This window comes from Ictidomys tridecemlineatus, chromosome 5 (genome assembly GCF_052094955.1).
Source record: "Ictidomys tridecemlineatus isolate mIctTri1 chromosome 5, mIctTri1.hap1, whole genome shotgun sequence".
Lineage (NCBI taxonomy): Eukaryota > Metazoa > Chordata > Mammalia > Rodentia > Sciuridae > Ictidomys > Ictidomys tridecemlineatus.
In genome coordinates, this window is record NC_135481.1 from 112,747,995 (window position 1) to 112,771,376 (window position 23,382).

The 23,382-nt window shown below is 57.8% G+C and overlaps 1 protein-coding gene across 4 annotated transcripts in view; it reads left to right on the forward strand.

The window, feature by feature from the left end:
- The window catches only part of Rin3 (Ras and Rab interactor 3), a 108,977-nt gene extending 86,788 nt beyond the window's left edge, over nucleotides 1-22,189 (forward strand). For 2 of the 4 annotated variants that reach the window (XM_078050738.1, XM_078050740.1), the window contains 3 exons: nucleotides 11,165-11,296; nucleotides 17,758-17,921; nucleotides 20,555-22,189. In XM_078050738.1, coding sequence (XP_077906864.1) covers nucleotides 11,165-11,296; nucleotides 17,758-17,921; nucleotides 20,555-20,875 — 617 coding nt within the window. In that variant the 3' untranslated portion in view covers nucleotides 20,876-22,189. Of the gene's footprint in view, nucleotides 1-11,164; nucleotides 11,297-17,757; nucleotides 17,922-19,271; nucleotides 20,063-20,554 lie in introns of those variants that run through there. The other 2 variants (XM_078050741.1, XM_078050739.1) reach the window with 2 other exon arrangements.
- Nucleotides 22,190-23,382: the final 1,193 nt, after the last annotated feature.

Here is a 23,382-nt window from a genome sequence, read left to right on the forward strand (position 1 = left end):
GCATCAGGCACTGGGTTCCATCCTTAGTACCAAAAAAAAAAAAGTCTGGTCTTCACTTGCTACCTGTGTGAATGGTCACCCTACCCCTTGGGGCCTGATTTCCTCCCCCTTCACAGACAGCTTTTCTGGGAGGGGAATGAGCCCTCATGGTTCAGAAGCCACTTCAGTCGCTTGGGAATACTGTCAGACGTTGGCCTCGGTGTGGGCAGCTGCTGGCTGATGGAGGACAGGGATGCGCTCTGTCTCCCAGGAGAGGGGCAGCCAGCTGGGCCATGGGCCAACAGAGAGCAGTTGTTGATAGAGGAGTGGGGAGGGGGACAAGGGCCCTTCACCCCGGGAAAGCTCCCTGAGGCCTGGCACAAGCTGGAGTCGCTCTTGAGTTGTGCTTGTCTGTGTCCCTTGCCCACTTGTGAGACGGAATCGTATCCCCAAGGGCGGACACCACACTGAGCGGGAGCTATACAGACACTTCACTGTGACCTCGGGAATGCGATAGAGAGAGAGGACCGTGGCAGAGCCGGGGTGTGGCCTAGAGTTTCGGGGAGTGGACTTGGCAGTCAAGGGTCTTGTGCAGTCTTCGGGCCAGAGAACAGGCCCAGCATGCCAGCTCAACTGGGGACCCTCCTAAAAACTGTACCAAAGAAGTCAGGCGGGGTCGGCGGGGGGCCTGCAGACCCCGAGCCCTCGGCGAGCTCCACGTGGCCAACCCTGGAGGCACAGAGCCCCAGGAAAACGTCGTGCCCGGGAAGGGCTGGCTGGAATGTTCCAGAGGCTCGGCAGACCTCCACAGGGCGGCAGTCCGGCTCTGCAGCAGCTGGGCGGGTGGGCTCGGGGTGCCCAGCGTGGCATGTAGGGACAGCCTCAGCAAGGGCCAAGCCAGGAAGGAGACAGACCCTGAGGTCCCTATGCTGGGGTCAGCGTCAGAGACCATAAGCTGCCCTGGGCTGGGGGGATGTGGAACAGCCTGACCCACTCCCCTCAGGTGGCACAGGTGCCCCCCTCGCCTCACGTCCTCCTGTGGGGGGCACAGCCACTCCCACAGCAGGTTCCCGCACTCAGCACTTAGAGTGCCACCTTCCCTGACGGGTGTCTCGTGAGGGACGTTGTCCACCCCTGGGCCTCGCAGCGTGAGGGGGGAGTCAAGGCCAAGGTACTGGGAGCCTCAGAGGCGGTCAGGGACCAGCTGCAGCGGGGAGGGGGCTGTTCCGTGCCCAGCGGGTCCTGGTTGATCAGAAGCCTGGGGCTTCCTGGGATTCTGTTTAAAACCCCGTCACGTGGTGTGACCTTCAAATGCCTCAGGTTTCTAACCAGGGAGAGCAGGTGGGGGGCATGAGGAGAAAGGGGACTGGGGCGGGAGCTGGGGGTGGTCAGGAGCTGGGGGGGCAGGAGCTGGGGGTCTGAAGCTGTGGGGGTCTCGGGAGCTGGGGGAGTGGGAGTTGGGGCACAGGTGGAGCAGCAGCCTGATGGGGAGGGAAGGCTGATCGGGGAGGCCCAGGACAGAGGCAGTGAGCCAGCAGGTGAGGCCAGGATCAGGCTGGTGGGAAGAGCCCCCACCGTGGGTTCCCTATCGGGGGACAGTGGGCTCCCTGCCCGCCGCTGGCTGAGTGCTGGACAGGGAATCCAGTGGTTCCCAATTTCATCTCCGCCCCGCTGGCCAGGGCCGCGCCCTCAGGCCTGAGGGCCACGGGCCTGGGCTTAAGCCCCCACTGCCATGTGCAGCCTTGGTGGCATCTCCCGGGTGGGACGAGACTCCTCAGCTGCTGCTTCAGGGCGGAGGGCGGGCAGCCGGGTAGCACCTGGGCACCAGGGCGCTGGGTACTGACCTCCCGGGCCTCAGTCTGCCCACCCACAAAATGGGCTCAGATCCCCTCTTGGGCATGTGTGTGAGTGCTAGGATGCAGGCACACTGCTCCCCACATTCCCAGACCGTGGAGGGGAACCGCTTCGTGGTTTCCAAGCCAGGCCCCACAAGGCACCCCAGGGAGGCCGCCTAAGGGACACAGACAGCTGGGCCCCAGGCCGGCCTCACCGCAGACAGCTCTGCTGGGACCTGTTTTACACGCGTGGGGTTTTGTCTGAAATAAATAGTTCTGAGGCTTTTTTTTTTTTAACCTTTGATTTGGAAATATTTTCAAACTTCAAGCTCTGCAAGAATGTAAATAACTCATGGAAAGAGGAACACCTACCTGTCCCTGGGAATCACCTCCTCACCCGCAGCTTCCCCCACCCCACTGCCCACCTCTCTGCAGACCTGACCTTTCCTGAATCACAGGGGGAAGTGACACCGCCTGGGGCCGTACCCCTGGGTGCTCTGCTGGGTGTCATGGAACCTCTGTCTCAGAGGCGGCGAGACCCCCGCGGGTGACCACTGTGGCGTTTTCCATTTCAGTAGTTTTCATCCACGGTGCGTTATCTGAAGCACCAAGTTGTCACCTGGCTCTGCGAGGTCCTTTCTGGCCTTTCTGGGTTCGGGACGCAGTGACAGACCAGCCAGGTGCTGCGTTTGCTCGGTGCCTGTGTCTGGCCTCCTTTAATGCCGGCTGTTTCCAGGGCCTGATCTTGGTGTTTTAGGACCTTGGCGTTTTTGAGATTGAAATGCAGGCTTCCTTCCCTGTCCCCACCTCCGTCCTTAAGGCAAAGCTCCGCCTCCGTGCCCGCAGATGTTTCCCGAGATTGGGTCGAGGTCCTGCGCCACATAGAGCTGACTCCTCCTGAGGCTTTGACATTGGGAGATCTTAAGTCCAGGCTCCGGGCACTCCACTCACACCCCTCTGCCAGCCCTGTCCCCACCCACCCCAGCAAGGCCTCCTGGAGGGTGCCCTCCCTCTCGCCTGCCCCACTGCCCAGGATGCTCGGTGCCACTTGCCAAGAATCAAACAGGGCCTGGCTGCTGGTGGGACCTGCTGGGACAGTGGGCGGAGGGGAACTTGGAGCCTGGAGCTCTGGGTTAAGTGGCCACCCTGTCCTCCAGGAAGGTGGCTGCTGTCACGCCCTTAATGCTGGTGGGCCAGGATCCACACCTAGAGTCACCTCGCTTCACGCCAGCCTGGAAACGAACCCCAAGTTTGAGAATCAAAACCAAGTCCCTTTTCCACGACAGCGGGTTGAGGGCCTGGGCCCAGCAGGTGAGGGAGCCCCCAGGGCCATGGCTCTGGGTCCACTCGGCCCACCTTCCCAGGAGCACACCCGGTTCCTGGGGCCCTCATGAGCGTGGAGAGAGTGGTAGGTCTCTAGGTTCATCTCGTCGTTCCCAGCCTGGGACGTCCTCGCCAGGCATTGAAAGCCGGCCCTGCCATAGAGAGAGAAGGGGACCCAAGCCCAGGAAGCCCCCTTGAAGGTGGGAGAGAGGTGGTGCCCACCCTGTCCTAGGAGGACGAAGAGCAGGAGACTCTGAGAGGCCGTAGAAGGCCCAAAGCTGCCTGTGGTTCCCTCAGGAACCTGATGCCACAGGTGTGACCTGGCTCTGGCCCTAGGGGACATGGAGCTCCCCCAGCTGGGTGGTGGACAGGCCAGCGGAGCCTACACCCCAAGATACCACCACCTGGCAGAGACCAGGGGCCCAGAGTCTGCAGCTGGTTCAGGTCGGGGCGGTAGCTGGGGAAGAGCACGGGACAGAAACTTGATGGGGACTCCAGAGGCCTGTGACGCGGAGGGGGGTGGGGACTCAGCATTAACATGGAGATGACAAGTGCTTACTGTTGAAAGGTGGGCCCAGTGTTTGGAAGCCTTTCTTCCCCCCGGCGTTTTGAGGGGACCTCCCAGGCAGGTGGGTAATTGCCAAGGACACCCCGGCTCCCTACCAGGCTGCTCCCAGAGAGGCAGGATGCTCCCTATGGTGGCTCAGGGAGGCATCTCGGTCCCCCTGGGCATTGTGGTCCATGTGACGAGAGAGCACAGGCCTGGAAGAGACTCCCAACCCCACTTTCCTCCCTCACAGAGTCCAGTCTGATGTCACATCCTGAGGGTCCTGGGACACCTCACGCTCCCATCTTTGATGACCGTTGGGTCAAAGGTCTCACCTCAGTGACGCAGCAGGCACCATGCCGAGACTTGCCTCTCTGCCACCTCGTGGGGGGAGACCCTATTATCACCCCCAGTTTAGAGTCCAGAAAACTGAGGCTCAGGGAGGCAGAGTGGCACGCTTAGGGTCACAGCTGAGTGGTGGACAAGGGACTTGGACTGTGGTCCTAAGCTCAGCCGCTGCCTCAAACCCAGGAAGACCCAGACCCGTCTTGAGGAGGGTCCCCATTTATGCCAAAAACAGCAGTAAATAGTCAGCGATCGTGTGGGGCGATAACTTATGTTCATTCATTCATTCAGCAAATACACATATTAAATACCCGCTGTGGGGCACTGGGGGCCAGGCACGGCCAAGGCATTGGTTATAAACTCTGAGCAAGGCACAGTTCCACTGAGTAATGATGACATTCTGCAGGGGACACAGAGAGCCAACAGGTAATGGAAACTCAAAGCATCATCAGATGAGAGACCAGGAGGAACAAAGCAGGGTGAGGGCTCTAGGCTGGTGGAGTTGCTCTCTGGGCCGGAGGAGGCCTCTCAGAGTCAATGTCTGCTAATTATTTTTCCACTCCACACTGACAGGACTCAGGAAACCCACCCTAAGGGCATGAAGCCTCATGGGTAGGGGTCTTAGGGAAGACTTCTGGGAGGAAGGGAATTGCATTAAGCTGGAAGCATGGTGCAGGGCAAAGGTCAAAGCAGCTCAGTCCTGCACCTGGTGCAGCCCCAGGACTGTTGCATCAGCCACCTGCATTCAGTGGGAGCCTTCAGCAAAGCCAGGGGCAGAGCTGGTTAGCCCAAGCCGATACACCCTCTCCTCTAGAGCAGGGGTCTGCTCACTCTGGCCCGCCTCTGACTTTATAAACACATTTTTATTGAAAAGCAGCCACATGTGTTCATTTACACAGTGTCTAGGGCTGTTTATGTGACATCAGCTCTGTTTTAACAATGGGGACCGAGACCGTGTGCTGGGCAGAACTAAAAATATTTATCTGGCCCTTTACAGAAAGCATTTGCTAACACTTCTTTAGATAATGCTTCCCAAGAGACCAGACCTGATTTCATCCTCTCAGTGATGCTCTAAGGCTCTATATGATGCCCTGAGTGTATTATTATGTGCCAGTTTTCAGATGGGGAAACTGAGGCTCCAGGTGGCTTGGTGAGAGACCCTCGGTCACCCAGCACATCCGCTGGCACAGTCAGGGCCTCTAATCTTCACGGTCTGCGTGACCCAGGTGAGCGCTCTCCAGCTCAAACATACCTGCAAGAGCGCTTTCCTTCTCCAGTATCTCCCAGCCCATGAGACCTGCAGAGGGGCCAGACAGCTCTTCCCAGCGTGATCCCCAGGCCGACAGCTGGCGACCAGATGGAACGTGGCAAAAAAGAAAGCAGAAACACCAGGAAATGCAGACTGCAGCCGGCAGGGTTTCAGATGCACAGCCAGGCAGGCGTGAGCCCAGATCCACAGGCGCAGATGTTCAGATCACAGGAGAAGTTTCCCACAACCTGCCCCAGCGTCCCCGGGTGCTGGCTGAGGACCCGCTGTGCACGGGTCAGCCAAGCCCTGAGCCTTGGGCTCCAGGCTTCCCAGGAGAATTCCCGGCTGCTCCCTGGGGGTGGGCTGGAGCCAGTGCGCTTCAGCTGTGCCTGAAGCTTGTGTTGGCCCAGAGTCTACAAGGTCCTAGGGGCCGTGTGGACGTCTCCCGCCTACGTCCGAGGGGGAGACCCAGATTCTAGTCCAGCTCCACCAGGGACCAGCTTGGGGCTCTGAGCAAACCCGGTCAGCCCTGAGCCTCAGCTCTCTGGTGGGGAGGTTGGCCCTGTGACCTGAGGCCACTGGTGGGCAGGAATGGACCGTACCGATTTATGGGAGCTAACTGCGTGCTTTTCCTTCCTCCATGTTCAAGGTGGTACCTTGCAACTGGCCATTGTGGAAACAGTTACGTGATGAAGGCTGGCAAACACGGCCGGCCAGAGAGGTTGTTTTGTCTTCTAAGAGCCAACTGTGAAGGTCTCCCGGCACAGCACTGTGGAAGGTCCACAGCAGACCCCAGTATCTGTGACGGTGACCCTAACCTGGGGCAGGACGAGTCGGGTCAGAGGACCCCCGAGGAAGAGGCAGGCCACCCAGCTCTGCATCTGGGGACAGAGGGAAGCGGGCTCCTTGATGGGCATGGGAGGTCCAGGAAGGGCTGCCCTTGGAGACGGTGGTGCACACCTTGGCGTGGCCGCTGGTGAGGGAGGGACCCCAGCCCTACAGAGGCCTGTCCAAGTCGGCTCTGGGTCCTGCTGGGAGCTTGGCATTCATTCACACACTGACCCTCTGCTACTCCCGTGCCCCTTCACGTGCTGGGCAGGCTGTGGGCCCGGGGGAGATGGGGTGCAATGCTCGTGGGTCACTGGAGGGACAGATGTGGGATGGGGGTGTCCCCCACGGTGGGCAGCTGAACACCCTGGGCAGAAACAAGGACACCGGCCCAAGCCCTGCAGGAGTCGAGCCGGAGTCCTCAAGGACTACGTGGAGAGCAGGTGAGGGCCAAGGACTTTCTGTCCCCATAGGCACAAAGCCAGTCTTGAGAGACTCCCTCCCCCTGTCTCCATGGTACCACATGGCCCAGCTGCTCTGTCCCCAGCCCTGGGACCTCGAATCCCTAGTCCTGGGGCCTCTCTGTCCCTAGGCCTCTCGGTCCCCGGCCCTGGGCCTCAGTTGGACCATCCTGGGGCTGAAAGTCCCACCCCCCGGGCAGGGCTTCTCACCCCAGGCACTGAGAGACTTGGGACGGGGTAACTCTGTGTTACGTGGCTGTCCTGTATGTTGGAGGATGTTTCCCTAACCTGGAAGCCAAGAGGTGGCTTGCCAGGTGTCCCCTAGAGGGCAAAACCACCTGGCTGAGAACCAGCAAAATCGCTTGCCTGGTCATGGAAAGTTCTTAAAGGCGCAGGACTGTCACGGCGGCACCATGGCACCCGCCTCGTCCCCCAACTCGTAACTCAAAACAGAAACAAGATCTGCACAGGCTAGTGACCAAATAAACCCAGGCACAAAACTGTCTTTCCCCAGGAGCTCCTCAGTCATGCCTCAGGCTCATAAAGGAGACGGGAGTCTCCCCCAAACTGACTCTGCGGGTTGGGAGGCCACAGAGGCCTGGAAGAAGGCAGGGCTGGCACACAGAGCTACAAGAACCAATGTTCCCCTCTAGCAGACGTCTCCATGGGAGCAGGGCGGGAACACCCCATGAACAACCTGCTGTAGAGTCCCCACCCAAACCCCACAGGATAGTCGTGTTCTCTGTGTCAGTTCACATAGGACTAGAAATGCAGGCTCAGAGAGGTAAAGCAATTGGCCAAGGCCACACAGCTGGAAGCTTTATGCTGAGACTTGAGCCCCAGGTCTGTCTGGCTGCTTTTCAGTGCTGCACACGGCCAATGCCTTCAGCCTGTGCATCTTACAGGTGGGAAAATTGAACCCACTGAGGGGGCAGAACACGGACGTCCCTTTGGGCAGCGCTTCACAGGTTCTGACGCACTTTCCCATCCTTTTTCTGATTGTATGCAACCTAAGCGCCATCAGGGCCCGTGATGCTGGCTCCATTTTGCAGATGTAGGAAAAGCATGGTCAGGAGGGCTGCGGCAGCACACTGTCCTCTGGAAAACCAGACTGGGCCCGTGGCGAGCACAGCCACGCTCCCTGGGCAGGCCGTCCGTCGCTCCTCGTGGCCAGCACTGCATGCTGTGCCCTGGAGGACCTGGCAGTGGGTGTGCTGGCTGGGCCCTGCCTGCCGAGGGGAAGCCTGGAGATGCTCCTGTCCACCCTGAACCCGCTGAGCAGTGCAGTGGGCTCCTGGGGTGTGACCCAGCCCCGGGGGGACACTGTCCACAGATGTTTGCAGCTCACATCCTGTAGAAGCTGAGCTGAAGCTTGGGCCACTGGCAACCCAGACACACACCCCAGGATTTAAACAGACCTTCACTCCCTCTCAGGCGCCCGTGCAGGGTTCATGTCCCCTACACCATCCCCAGGGACCCAAGCTCCTTCTACCTTGCTACTCCACCATCCTCCCGGCTTCTCTCCATCCACAGGCTCCTCCCACTTAAGGACATGACCTGGAAGTTGAAGGCGCCACCTCCCTCACGACCCCTTTAGCCAGAACCTAGGTGTATGGTTGCACCTAGCTGCAAGGGAAGCTGGGAAATGTAGTCTTTATTTCGGGGTCGCCCTGTCCCATTTAAGCCTGGATAGTCCAGGAGGAAGGGAGCAGCCGAATCTCCAGCTCTCTGGCCAGCCTGAGCAGGACTGAGCGGCGAGGAGCACAAAGCCCTCCTTGGCCAGTCATCCATGACCCCGATGTCACAGTCCCTGGCTTGAGACTTAGAAAGGCCTTGAAGGCAGGACCACAGGGCCCCACACCAGCACCCCTCATAATGGCTGCCAGGCACCAAGTGCTGGTCCTGCCAGCTCCTGCCCTGGGCCTCTCCCACTAGGCCAGGATTCCGGTGAAGGGGCTGAGATTCTCCTCTTAGGTACAGACTGTAAGGGTCCCCCAAAAGCTCAGCAGTCAGGATGCACTTTATGTGTGTGTGTGTGTGCGTATCCACAGGTGTTTTAAAGCAGGGCAGTGGTTTTTGGTGTCTGCCTGAGGTCGTGTGACCAAGACCACTGACGTGTACCCATCAGTGGTCACTCTCCCTTCCGGCCTCCCCCAGCCCGGCCCCTGGAAACCACAAATCTACTTTCTGTCTCTGTCAATCTGTCGAGGTCTTCACATCCTAGCATGGACCATTATTTGGTTCCTTTCTGTTTCCAAGTGGCGTCCACTGGACAGCTTCACCACATGTGATCTGTTCATCAACCAGCACTGAGCGCCCGGGCCATCTGCACTTTGGGGCTATTATAAATAATGCTGCTGTGGGCTTTTGTGTACAAGTCACTGGGTGGAAATAATGTTTTCATTTCTGTCAGGTGTGTAACTAACAATGGAATTTTGGGGTCATATGGCAAGATAAGTCATATTTCAATGCAATATTTTATCCTTTTTGTGTATGTGTGTGGGTGCTGGAAGGGAACCCAGGGCCTCATGCATGGTAGGCAAGCGCCCGACCACTGACTGCACCCCCGGCCCTTAATGCAATTATTTTAAAACATAAAACTTAATGCAAAAAAAAAATCCACAATGAGCAACAACGTATCAACTTTTAAATAAACACAGGCAGTTGTACGTGTTGTGCCACAGGAACAGTCATTTCTAGTCAGCCAGTGGCTTCCAGGGCACGCACGTGACTTTATGGGGGCGGGTGACGGTGTCGGACCAGTGAGAGACACAGAATTTTGCACTCAGTGTTTCGTTCTGTTTTGTTAAACTGTAGATCATTCATCTACTTTTTCTACTTGGTTCAAAGTATGAGAGGCCACTTTGGCCCAGGCCACCATGTCAACTTGGACCATGGTACGCTCTGGGCACCAAATCCCAACCTCTCTGCCAAGGTTAACTTTCCCTGGCCCACCACTAGTGAGTGGTACAGGTGGGATTCGAACCCAGACCCAAGGCCAGAGGCCAGCCCTTTACACTCAGAACCCTAGGGAGGGCCAAGGGACAGTCACTGGAGCTCTCTGAAGTCTTCTCCTTAAGGAGGCAAAGCAACGCCTTCTGTATATCATTGTTGTGAGGAGCAGATATGAACAAGCATCAGCAACTGTGAAATTTACTCTGCTTCCCGGAAGTGCTTGCCCTGAACATGACATCCCTGTGAAATGTCCCCATGTGTGCTGCAGGGACTTGCCAATCACAGCTCATGTCCCCCAAATGAAGCCCCATGTGAAATTTTTATTTTAGAGCTAAGGGTTAGAACAATAATTGGGTTCCCCCGAGTCTCAGCTCTATCTCCTCTTGAGCAATGAGAAAAACAGAACAGATGAGCTTTCCCTCCTCACTCTGGCCACTAGGAAACTCAAAGCCAGGTTTGGAATTCTAAAGAAGCAACTGCACAGGTTCTTGTTTATTTGAGTTTTGATTTTTCCTGGAATTCCTTTCATAATTTATATTAGTCTTGATGTTTACATTTTTATTTTAATTTTCCTGTCATAAGTTGTATTTCCCCAATGGTCACCTAAATCCTTTGCCAAACGTGTCAAGCGGAAATAAATCTTTTGAAAGAACTGTAAATTGTTTAGCAAGTGTTCAGGCTGTTTATTAGTCTCCCCAAAACACAGGAGGCAGCAGCACCGCTGAAGACCTGTCTGGGGTCACACACCACCCTGTGGCCTTGGCTGAGCCCAGGCCTGGGCCTTGACCTGCTTTTGTTAGAGGAAGTGGGAATTGGGATGGGGGACCAGCAAGGCTGCGCCCCACAGTGCAGAGCCTCGCTGCCAAGCTTCAGTCCCCAGGTGTGCTCCAGAGGCAGGCTGGACGCCAGGGGCATCCTGTCCCCGGGTGAATTCACGTCCAAACTCCAGTTTTGGGGTTGCCCAAGGAGGGTCTCAGAGCCAGCCCAGGGGCAAATTGGGGCGGCCCCTTTTGGTCCCAGCCTCCACCCTCCTTTCTGCCTCTGTCCCTCACTGGGGACCTTCCACCTGCCTTGCGAGGGATCCCTTGCCATTGGGATTCTCTGGGCCCCGGGGACCTGTCCCCCAAAGGCAGCGGGGTGCTTTGTTGCTCTCGGGGTTTGCAGGAACACCCCGCCTCAGGAAAGGCGGAAGCTCAGGGTCATGGTGAAGGTGAGATCCTGGCTGAGGCCTCTGGCTGAGGGAGGTTCCTGGTTTGCAGGTCGGCAGGGAGATGCATGGTCAGGGGGGACAGGGACCTTCCCAGAGGTCTTCGGTGTGAGGCAGACAGCTGCCCTGGGGTGGGTCTGTGAATAAGTGTGATGCGATTTTGGTGGCCAAGCAAGGACGTGGTGGGGGGGGGGGCTGAGAAAGGGGAAGGGGCTGGGTTCTTCTTCACCCCTGTCAAGAGCACTTTCTCACTTCCCCATTCCCAGACCTGCCCTGGGCCTCAGGACCTCCCCAGGAGGCTGATCCCAGGGACAAAGAGTGGGCATGTTCCTCTGCAGGGGTGACCACCCCGCCAGCAAACCACAACCCCCCACCCCGGCAGGGCGCAGCTCCCAGGGGCGCCCGGGTCTCACAGATTCCTTCTTGCCCCCCCAGGGAAGCCCTACGGGGCCGACGACTTCCTCCCGGTGCTCATGTACGTGCTGGCCCGCAGCAACCTGACCGAGATGCTGCTCAGCGTGGAGTACATGATGGAGCTCATGGACCCCGCCCTGCAGCTGGGGGAGGGTGAGTCGACCCCCGGCCCCCCACACCCCAGGCCAGATGGCACAGCAGTCAGGGAGCGCTTCCCGGAGGAGGTGATGCCTGAGCGAAGCGCTGGAGGAGAACAGGGCTCAGCAGATAAAGATGGGAAGGGGTTCCTCCCAGAGGGAAGAGCCGTGGCAGCAGCGTAGGAGATGAGACGTGACACGGGCAGTGTCCACGTGAGGAGTCTGACAGGGAGTGGTCAGTTCCCCGAGTGGCCCCAGGGACCCCCGGCCCTGCTCACCCAGCCCTGCTCAGGACCTCTGTTGGTGGGGCAGGTTATTGAGGTGGCAAGTCCCCGCTCCCCAGTAGGACGAGGGAGGGGTGTGGTTAGCTGCACCCACCCCCAGCCTCCCTTCCCCTGCCTCCTTCCCTCCACTTCCTCCCGCCCACAGCCTCAGCCACCCTGCCACCAAGAATCCCTTGAAGGGCAGATGGCCCCATACCAGCTCTGAGGAGCCCCGACCAGGCCCCCAGTGTCCCCTTTGGGCTTTGTGGTTCTTGAGATTAGCTGACTCTCTTTTGCATCTATTTGCATTTTTAGCATGTTTCTAGGGTGAGAGTTTCATGTGAGTGGTTCTGTGAGTTCTATTTTAAAGTGTTTTTATTATAATCATGCATAATAGTGGTTCATTTTGACATCATCATACATGCATGGAACATTATTTGCTCCATCTCAGTCTCCAGGAATTCCCTTTCCACCAAGTCTGTGAGTTCTTGAAAGATCAGGGGAGCTGTGAGCTTTACTGTCCTATGTAACCGTGGCTCGTGGCTCTGGTGTCTCTGCAGCTACTTTCCTCTTTAGTTAAATGTTTCCTGCAGGTGGGGCAACTTGTCATATATACATACATGAGGTCTAGGAGCTCAGAAGGAGCCAAATTTTCTTTAGTTCATCCATCCACCCACCATCCATCCATCCATTCATCAACTCATCCATCCATCCAGTCTTCCATCCATCCATCCATTCATTCAATCTTCCACCTATCCATTCATCCATCCATTCAACTCATCCACCACACATCCACCCATCCAATCACCCATTCATCCATCTATCCATCAACTCATCCATCTATCAGCTCATCCATCCACCCATCCATCCATCTACCCATCCAATCATCCATCCATCCAATCATCCATCCATCCATCCATCTACCCATCCAATCATCCATCCATTCACCCATCTATCAGCTTATCCATCCATCAACTCATCCATCCTTCAATCCATTCATCTACCCATCCAATCATCCATCCATCCATCCATCTGTCCATCCATTTATCTACCCATCCAATCACTCATCCATCCATTCACCCATCTATCAGCTTATCCATCCATCAACTCATCCATCTTCCAATCCATTCATCTACCCACCCAATCACCCACCCATCTATCCATCCATCAACTCATCCATTCCATCCTCCCATCCGTCCATCTACCCATCCAATCACCCACCCATCTATCCATCCATCAACTCATCCATTCCATCCTCCCATCCGTCCATCTACCCATCCAATCACCCATCCATCCATCCATCCATCAACTCATCCATTCCATCCTCCCATCCGTCCATCTACCCATCCAATCATCCATCCATCCATCAACTCATCCATTCTCACAGCCATTTGCCCATCCAGTCATCCATGCCAGGCTGGACTTCAGTGCCGAGCAGGACAGGCTGATAGGCTCACAGAATGAATGAACACTTCATTCATCCTACACCTGGGGACCTCCGCCTCCTCAGGTCATCCTCTTAGGGTTCAGCACCCCCAAGCAAGCGCACAGAAGCACTACAAGCTGAGGAGATGGGAGGGGGCTCCAGGCAACACTGACCTGTCCCTACAGGCCCCACAACTTGAGGGAAAGAATGGCAGGATGGGGGAGGCAGAAGGGTCAGGGACCGTGAGCCCAGCCGGCATTCTTCCTCAAACCCGGAGCACTGCTATCCTAGGATTTACCCCTATGAGGAACAGCAGCCTGCCTGGGGCTTTCAGCAGGAACCTTTTCCATGGTCTTGGGGCTGCCCTACATGTAACCCCTAGAGGTCAAAACTCTTAAATGTCAAAAATGACCCTAAGTAGAAGATAACAATAAACCAGGAGAAAGTGTCCCCACAAATCAGTAAACCAAGACTTAACAGCCTCCATATGTAAAAGACTCTTATACATCAACAAGAAAAGTGCTAAGACTCTTACGAAGGTCCCTGGGCTGGGGCCAGTGACTCATTCACTCAGCAGATGGTGCCGGGCTTCTGCCTCTGTGTGGGGTTTCTCAGAGTTTCCTTCCAGGGGAGGAATCAAACCTCAAGCAGGTTAAACCAATGAGCAAACAAGATGAGTTTGCACCCAATCCACGTGACAAACGCTGAGGAGAGGCTGATGGAGTGGCTGGGGGGCAGAGGGGCTGGGGGGAGGGGCACGGTGACCAAGGAAAGCCCTGAGTGCAGAGCCCGTGGCAGCTCCTCTTCACATTTTTTCCGTTCTCTAAATCTCCCACAGCAGCCACGTGCTGCTGACCGCCTCAGGAGAAATCATAAAGTCCTGCCAAAGGAAGGGCCCAGACCCTACGCGGGAGGGACTCAATGACCCTGGAGGTCACTGCAGGGTGGAAATGTGGAGGGGGCCCTGGGGCTCTGGGCAGATGTCTGGGTGGCTGGCTCTTTGGCAGTGGTGGCCCCATGACTCCTGCTCTGTCCTCATCCTGAATCCTTGTGGCCAAACAGGGCCCCAGGCCAGGCACCATGCTGAGCAGGGACAGCAGGAAGCCTTCCTCGTGGCTAGCAGCCCTCACCGTGGACCTGCATCTCCCTCCCCAGTCCTGCTGGGGCCTCCAGGGCTCCTTGTCCCTGTTCCCAGGAGCCCAGCGGGTTGGTGGGGAGCACGAGGCAGCTCAGGCAGGAGGTCTGGTCTGTTCTGGGCACTTTGGGCACTTCTGAGACCCAGCAGAGTCCACTTCCTCCATGAAGGTCTGAAACCGTCCACAGGTTCTGACCCGAGGCTCCTGAGGACCTGCAGCCTGCCTTTGCCAGACCTGGGTAGTCAGAGTCTCTGCCCACCTCGGGCCCTGCAGGCAGGTCTCCAGGGCACCTGCAAGGTGTCTGCCAAGATGACGGTGCCGCCATGGCACGGCCCCTCCCTCCTAGCAACCCTCGTCACCCACAGCAGTAGCAGACCCACCACGGCAGCTCCAAGGGCCAGAGGACAGAGTTCACGAGCACCTGGAGGATCCGCGGTGGCAGGGGCGCCTCCCTGACCCTCCCTTTGCCCTATTCCAAAAACCCGGGTGTGGGAGGTCACATCACCTAGGACAGGCCCAGCCTCACAGCTATTGGTCTCTGGTACCAAGATGGCCTTGGGGTCTCCAGCGTGGGCAGGGCCTTCCCTCACTCAACAGCCTCAACCCTCCATCTGGACGTGTCTGGGCCCAAGGACAGGAGGGCAGTGTGAGGCGGGAGGCACTTCTGAGTCCCCCTGCCTAGCCCCCATCTCGGCTGGGGGTGTGCCCAGGACCCCCATCACCTCAGCCCCGAGAAGCAGGAGAGACGACGGGTCCCACCTGTGAGCACTAGAAGAGGGTGAGGAGAGGGGACAGACCGAGCCCCCCACTGGCGCAGGTTCCGGTGCTGCTAGCTCCACGGAGGTCAGAGACGCTTGGGCTGGGGCAGGCCCTCCAGGGCCCAGGCCCGGAATTAAGTGGCTTGAACCTAAAAGAACTAAGAGGGTGGCGTCCAAAGAGCAGTCTGGGCCGCTCTGCCTCGGATTGCAGGACAACCTGGGCAGGTCACCTCAGCCCTCTGGCCGGCACAGTGAAGGTGTTGGCCAGACTGGGTGCTGCAGCATTCTCCGGGGTACCTGAGCGTCCGTGGCTTTGGGCTGCCATGACCAAAGCCACTAACTGGGCAACCTGTGAACCACAGAGATGGCTTCTTACAGTTCTGGAGGCTGACGTCCAAGATCAAGGGACGGGCAGATTCCGTGTCTGGTGAGGGCCCTTCCTCATAGGTGGCCCTCCTTGCTGTGTCCTCGCATGGTGAAAGGGACAGGGCCGCTCTCAGGGCCTCTTTTAGAAGGGCACTAACCTGATTCAGGAGGACTCCCCCTGGTGACCTAGTCACCTCTGAAAGGCCCCACCTCCTAATGCCACCCACTGCAGCTGGGTGACCACATGGGCATTGCCAATCCAGACCAGAGGCCCAAGGCAGGCTGAGGGCAGAGCCGGCTCCGCCGTCCTGCAAACAGTCTGCGTCCGTCCCACAGAGAGCCTGCCAGCCGACCCGTGTGCTCTGGAGGTTCCTCCAGGCCTGTGCCAGGTGACGTAATTTATTTAGCAAAGGCCAGCCACCCCCCCCCCCCTGCAGTAGGCCTTCAGGGCAGAAGAACTCAGAGGCTTCCTGGAAGCATGAGGGAGGGATGGTGGGACCCTGCCCCCCAGTGCTCCCACCACTCTGACCGACAGGAGGCCCAGGTACTGGCTAGAGCCTGTCCAGAATTCAAGCCTTTCCACAAATGCCCTCAGGGACTCCTTTGCTCAGGTCCCCTCTCCACCCTGAGTTTTTCCAACCAAGATATCACATCCCAGAGTCCCCAGACCTCACACTGGTGTCAGCCACCACCTAGTGGTCGCAGCAGGTACTGCATGGCTCGCCGCCCAGGGAAGGGAGTGCTCCAGCAGGCCGCCTGGAGGGGCTTGGAGTTCCTCCCCGGCCCCTAAAGGGCAAGGAGCCTCTGAACACTCTGAGGTCATGGAGCCACATGCATTGCCCACAGGTCACTAAATCTGTGCCTGCCCTGGCTCCTCCCGTTGACTCTTCACAATGTTATGGGATTTGCAGAAGAGAAACCAAGGCAGACAGAGCTCGCCCAGGACCACAGGACGGCTACTGCACGCCCTGTTTCCTGACTCCCGGACTGGACAGAGTGTCCCCAAGGGAAGCAGGGCTGCTACCTAGGGACATGGACTCAGGGCAGCAAGGGCTGGAGGCACCAGAGATCCTGGACACTCAGGCTTGGCATTCACCTAGGAAGTGGCTTCGTGGCTCTTCTCTGATCAGGGTCACCCAAGGGTGGGTGATCCTGTGGCCATAGACCCCTTTAGTGCCCCCACCCTCCCTGGCCCAGGGGTGGACCTGGCCTGCACTGGTTGTGGGACTCCTCCATCCAGCGTGGCCGTTGGGAGTGTAACTCATAATGGCTTAATCAGGGCGAGGGATTGGTCTGTGACCTTGATCAAGAAGTGCAGGCTCCAGCTGATGAGGGTGGAATCTGGGCCAGCTCTTTTCAGCTCTCCTTAGCAAGTGGGCCTCTGTCTTTGTGCCTACCACCTCTGATCACAAGACAGCTGCTGGGCCTCCAGGCTCATCTCTGTATTCCAGGAAGGAGGAATGGGGACAGGCAAAAACCCAAAGGGATATGTCAAATGAAGTCTGTCCCTTTCAAAGGCCTTCCTGGAAGCCTCACTCACATCCAAGGAGCCAGAACAGGGCTCCTGCCCATGCCACCCTGGGAGTCGGGAAATGAATATTTTCATTCCAGTGATAATTCCCCAAATAACAGTGGGACTCAGTTCATTAGGGAAGATGGGATTTGGGTCATTGGCACAATCAAAAATCACTGTCTTGGCACTAAAAGGGGCCAGGGAGAGAAGTCTGATGAAAGGCAGGGAAGCCAGCTCCTGGAAGTGACAGCACTGAAGATCCGGAGAGTTCTGAGAACTCCTTCCCCTCCAGGGAGGACCCTGACCACTGCGTGACCTTGGCCAAGTCACCCCCCCCACACACACTCTCTGGGGCTCAACAAGGTTAATATTTCTCAGATTTTTTTTTAGCCAAAAGCCCCTAATAAGCTAAGGACAATGAACCAAGCATCCATGCACGATATTGTCTTTTATCTTAAAACCGTTTGTAAATTCTGAGGTCTGAAGTATCTGGAAGCTTCCATTACTTCAGGAAACGTTAGGGATTAAGAATGCACGTGAAGTGACTTAAGAAGGTGAGAAGAAATGGGCAACTGGCTCATTCAAAATGCTTACTTATTCCAAACCATTAAAAACTGCACAGAATAATTAAAGTGTCCCCCACATCTTTTGAAGCTATTTTTAGAATAACAAGAGAGCCCCTGGCTCAGAAGGTGTGCGGTCCAGGAGAAGCTCCAGGCACTCCCAGCCCACTTTAAAGGCATCCACGTTTCTGTCTCTTGCGCATCCTTTACATTGTAATATACCTCTTTAAAAATAAGCAAGCGTTTTCATTCCGAAGGGAAAAACCATGACCGATGACCGGCTTTGAGCAGAGCTGGGCTTTGGGCCCTTGCCCGCCTGCGCGGTGGGCGTGGCCAGGGGCTCAGTCTTGGAGGCTGGGGACCGGGCTGCAGGCGCCCCCTGGCGGCGGCGGGGCGGAGCCTGGACACCTTGCTCGTGTCCTAGCTCAACCTCCGCACCCTCGACCCCGCAGGCTCCTACTATCTGACCACCACCTACGGGGCCCTGGAGCACATCAAGAACTACGACAAGATCACGGTGACCCGGCAGCTGAGTGTGGAGGTGCAGGACTCCATCCACCGCTGGGAGCGGAGGCGCACGCTCAACAAGGCCCGGGCCTCGCGCTCCTCGGTGCAGGTGAGCCTGGGCCAGTGATGGGAGCCGGTAGGAGGACCCTGCTGCCCAGCTGGCTCAATGACTGTGACAGCGACTGCCTGCTCTGTCTGGCCAGCCCTGCCCTTAGGGGATAGTGGGGCTCCCACCAGGGGAAGGGACCCCAGCCCTGGCCTGCTAGGTATGTCCAGCTCCTGACCAGGGACATGGGTGGGGCTAGAGAAGTCCTACCAGCCATGGGAGTTCTGATGGGGCAGATGAGATGACTCTAGCCCCTGTTGTGCACTTAGCCCCAGTAGGGCTGGAGATGGGGACACAAGCTGACCTACAGCCTTGCCCCTGGGTCCCTGGACAAATGCAGAGTTACCCTGATTCTGTTCCAACAGACCAGCCGCCCACCCCTGCATCTCTCCATCTATGCAGACAACATTCAGGCTGCATCCTCCCCCGTCACACCCAGGCTGCAATAAACCCAGTCACCCGCAGCTCCCCAACACCGAGCTCGGCTCCTGGCTGCTCAGCCTCTACCCAGGCTGCTGCCTCCCTTCACCAGCTGTCACGCCAGCCCTCGAGACAACACAGGGTCTCTAACAGCCAGAGACTTTCCTGATGCCCCCTCTTGCCCCGACTCTGTGCTTGCCACTGCCACCCCCATTATAGTGCATATCCCACCATGTTGTAACCCTCTGTGTATGAAGCCATTACCTCTAGGAGGGCAGCACCCATAGTTCACATGTCTCAGGGGTCCCAAGCCCAGGACCTAGGACAGAACAGACAGTAGAATGTGGAAAATGGAGAGAGTTATAACAAGCTATCGCTATGCAGACACCACCACTCCAGCTCCCAGAGCTCACCAGTCCTGAATCCCACTCCTGGCTTTCCAGATGGCCCATCTGTAACAGATGCAGCCCAGGCCTGGGAGGCCGGAAGCTCAGGTTCTGGACCCAGCTCTGAGCTAGCTCTCTGCATGACCCTGAGCAATCCCTGCCTCTCTGGGACTTAGTTTCTCTATTCACACAAGCTGACTGTGAACAGATGAGCTCCGCCAACCCAGCACCTGTGTAGGCTGCCAAGCTAATGTCCCTACTCCTTCCTCTAATCAACAGCACCTTGTAATGGCTCTCTCTGAAGAAGGAGGAGGGAAAAAAAAAAAACTCTGAATTTAGCTTCTGTCAATTTCCATGGTGTAAACTCCCAGTTTCAGCTCGTATCCCTGATCTTAGAGTTGGAAAGAGGCGTGCTCTCCCAAGCTGGTAGGAGCTCCAGCCCACCACTATCCCCATGCCCTCCTGGCATGCCTACACCCACCAGCTTGGGGATATGGATGCTCTTGGTCCAAGCCTGGCCCAGCCCTTCCTTCCTTCTTATTTGCAGCCGGTGGGTTCCTGATGCTGATCCAGAGGATTAGACAGACCCCCACCACCACTGAGAAGAGGGAAGCTTGGGAGAGAGGCCAGGAGCCCTCAACAGAGTTTCTGGAACCTGGGCAGCACACACTCTCTGCCCAGTCCCAGCACTTTGTCAACACCCAACTCCTTAAATCCTTTCCCTGGGGGATGAACACCCAGAGCCCCAAGGTCAGCAGTAGGAGGCAAGGGCCCTTAGGAGGCCTAACAAGGACAGCCCTGTGACACCAAGAGAGGGGGCGTGGCAGCAGCAGTGAAGCCCTTGACCCAGCCTGGGGCCTCATAAGCACTCACTACTGTAGTGGTCATTGTCATCTCCATGGTGTGGCTGCTGTGGAGCCATCTGCCCTGCTGTTACCACTTTGTCCAGCAGAGGGCAGTCACGGCCTCACACACGCTGCACACCTGCTTGGTCCTGGGTGAAGGAGAGGCTGACTTGGTGTAGTTCTCCCAGCCCTGTCATGACTGGTGTACTCAGTGGACAGTTGAGGAAACAGGCTTAAGTAGGTCAAGGTTACCCAGTAAATGGGAGAAGATTCAGAACCAGGCATGGGACTCAGGGGCCACACTGTCCTCTTTCTGGGGCTGGTGCAGGGTGATGAGTGTGCTGGCCAGGTACTTGGAAACCTTGCTCACACAATGCCCTTTCCACATGTCCTAATCCCTGTGTTCTTCCCCCAGCTCCCCGCCCTCTTTCCCCAGGCCTTCTCCCCCACCCTCCTGTCCCCACCTGGCCTCTGAGCCCAGAGGCAATTCCAGCCTTAAGGGCCTGAACTGTTCCACCTATCTGAGTTGTGGGATGTTGGGAGTAAGGTCCGCACCCCTGGTTTTATTTACACTGATCTCCAGCAGCATTGTTCCTGGGCACAGGGGAACTCTGGGAAAGAGAAGCCACGGAATGATGAGTGGATGGAGGAAGGAGGGCGAGCCTCTAGACTGGCCACCAGGGGGCACACTGGCTCCTCAATGCCAGGACTCAAAAATGACTCAATGATCCAGAATAGTCAGCCCAGTGACCGAGAGCGAAGGGTCACCCAGCAGGCTCAGTCGCAGGGTAAGGGAGGGCTGCAGGTGCCCAACCCCCAGCTTCACAACTGCTCCTGCGAGCCTGGGGACCAGAGAAGGCAATGATAGGTCCACAGTCGTCCAGCTCCTCACTGCTGGCCCCAGTTCCCAGCACCGGGGTGGGGGCCAACGAGATGCCCACTTGGCCCTGCAGGTAACTGGCGTGCCCTCTGTCTCGCCCCGCAGGACTTCATCTGTGTGTCCTATCTGGAGCCCGAGCAGCAGTCGCGGACGCTGGCGTCACGGGCAGACACGGTGGCCCAGGCACTGTGTGCGCAGTGCGCCGAGAAGTTCGAGGTGACCCAGCCCCAGGAGCACCGGCTCTTCGTGCTGGTGGATGGGCGCTGCTTCCAGCTGGCCGACGAGGCACTGCCACATCGCATCAAGGGCTATCTGCTGCGAAGTGAGCCCAAGCGCGACTTCCACTTCGTGTACCGGCCCCTGGATGGTGGTGGGGACAGCGGGAACCCGCCCTTCCTGGTGGTGCGGGAGCCCAACTTCCTGTGAGGCCCGGGCTACCGGGGTCCCTGCCATGGCAGTATGTCCTGAGACTGGTGGGACAGGAGAACAGGGACTGGGGCCTCACTCACTCACCCCACCACACTCAGCTGCACCCACTCATCCAGAAACGTGCCCCCACGTCTGAGCACACGTAGAGACTCCTGGCGGGTGCCCGCCTGTGCACATGTGTGCCACCCACTGAACATGGTAACCGAAGGGCACAAAATAATTGTGAGGATGACATGAAGCAGTGGCCAAGGGCACTTCCTGAGGTGGAGTCATAGCACTGAGAGGCCATGTTCTTCATCAGACAGAAAGGGAAACTGAGGCTCAGAGAGGGAAGAGGTTCTCCAGCCAGCTGCAGCTACTAAGCCACCCCTGCTCATGCACAGGGCCTCCTGCGGCCCTCCCCCTCCTTGCTGTTTCTAGGGCTCATTTTCCAGGGCTGACTGAAGAGGGAGTGCCTGGCCCTCTATTGCTCCTCTGCTACTCAGGATGGAGCTGGGAAGTTCCGGAAACACGCAGCATCTCAGGAGCATCTCTCAGGGTGTGTGTTGAAGGGACAGGCCCCCTGCCCCTGCCAGAGAGCCTGCCCACAACCCCCAGTGCCCACAGCCCCCTACAGCACCTGCACCCCTCCAGAGGCAGCCCGACACCAGGGCCACCAAGCCAGGCCACGGATACATGGACAAGCCCCACCTCCACCAGGGGAAACTGACAGGGCCATTCCCTGGTGGACACCCAGGGCTGTGGCAATTGTTGAAAGAGGCACTGGGGGGAGTTTAATAAAAGCCCTTGTGAAAGCGGCATTTCCTTCTCTGGAGAAGCTGGAGCTCTGTGGCCATCCCAGGCCACGGCCTGACTCTCCCAGTTGGGGCTCAGAGGGCCCCTGCCCTCTGCCAGAACCTGCAGTGTCCTCAGAGCCTGCAGCCCTCGGGGCCCTGGCCCCGTCTGACCCTCAGCCTGGTCATCTTCTACACCTCAGCACCCTTGGTTCTTTCCATCCCAGCTCTAGATGGCTTCCAGAACCATCTCTCGCCCCCCTGCAGCTGCTGCTCCCCCCACACCATTCCCTGCATCCTCACCTGATCAGCTCCTCTAGAGCCTTCAAAGCCCCTCTCCACAGGAGGCCTTTCTTGACACCCGGTTGAGCCAGACAGTGCTTACCATGGTCCGCAGCCCTGGACAGTCCCGTGACAGTCTGCCCATCCACTGGCAGCTGTCTGTCATCCTCCTCTTCCTCCAGCGTCCTGTACTGTCCCTGTTCCTGTACTGTCCCTGTCTGTCCTTGGCACTGATTAAAGATGGGTGTTCACTGCGGACCTGCTTAATGTCGGCACTCTTTGAGGTCCTGGGAACAGCAGAGGAAGCAGAGCTCCTGGGGACCCCAGTGTGAATGGGGGCATCAGGGAACAGCAGCCTGGGCTTAGCCTTATTGAACCCAGGCGCCAACCATCTCAGTGAGTCCTCGAGGCCGGGGTTGCCCCAGCATGAGCCCTGCCTGGAGGTCAGTGTACCAGACACCAAGGCTCCATCCCCGATTGCCTGTCCCCCCGCCCCCTGCCAGGTGCAGACACCGTCCTCATCCTCGGCTCCCAGCACCGCCCCTGGACTCAGGCCAGGCTGGGCTCTGGGACTTCATGCCCAGCTGGGAGGCACAGTGCCCACCGCCTGCCACCTGGCCTGAACCAGCTGGGGAGGTCAGAGGCTGCCATTCGCCCGAGCAGTAGGTGGAGTTCAGGGGGTGAATTGGGCACCAGGTCTGCCCTCAGGTCTTTTTACCCTGAGGCCATGAGTCCCAGAGAGCAGGAGGGACAGTCACCCAGAGCTTTGGTCATCAGGGAGGTGTGACGGATCCAGCTGAGCTCTGGGTGCCTGGCACCCGCTTGTGACTCCCCTGCATTATTTTATGTTCTCCACGCAGCCGCCCCAGGGAGAGCAATTCATGGACCACAGAGAAAGGGGACGTCCAGGTGGCCTGGGGTGGCAGAACAAAGCACCACGGCCTGGGGCCGTTCAGTGGGCTCCGAGCTGGGTGTCTAGGGTGAGGACGGTGGCTCCTGAGGCTCCTGTCCTCAGCTTGGCCTGGCTGGAGTCCCTCCATCACAGAACCTGGACTCTAACCTGACCCCAAAGATGCCTGGACCGGGTGGCCCCACCACACCTTGATGGAATGTGTGGAATCTGCTGCTCGATGGGGCCAGGCCAAGAGGAGCAGAAGCCCCGGGAGGGTCCTCTGGGTGCAGTGAGGACTCCGCACACAGGAGCCTGCCCTCCCACGGGGCAGCCCCAGGCCAGTCTGGAGAGCTGACACCGGTTCCCTGATGCGCTTGCTGTGTGCACTCAATGGCCGGAACCCAGCACCAGGTTGCCAGCTGCTGGGCAGGGTCATCTTAGGTGGGGAAGAGGGAACAGCAGGGACAGGAAGCAGCCCCTGCCTTCACATGGGGCAGCTCTTGGGGGAAAAAAGTGGCAACTCAGCGGTGGCTTCCCCTCATCCCTGTTGCCACACT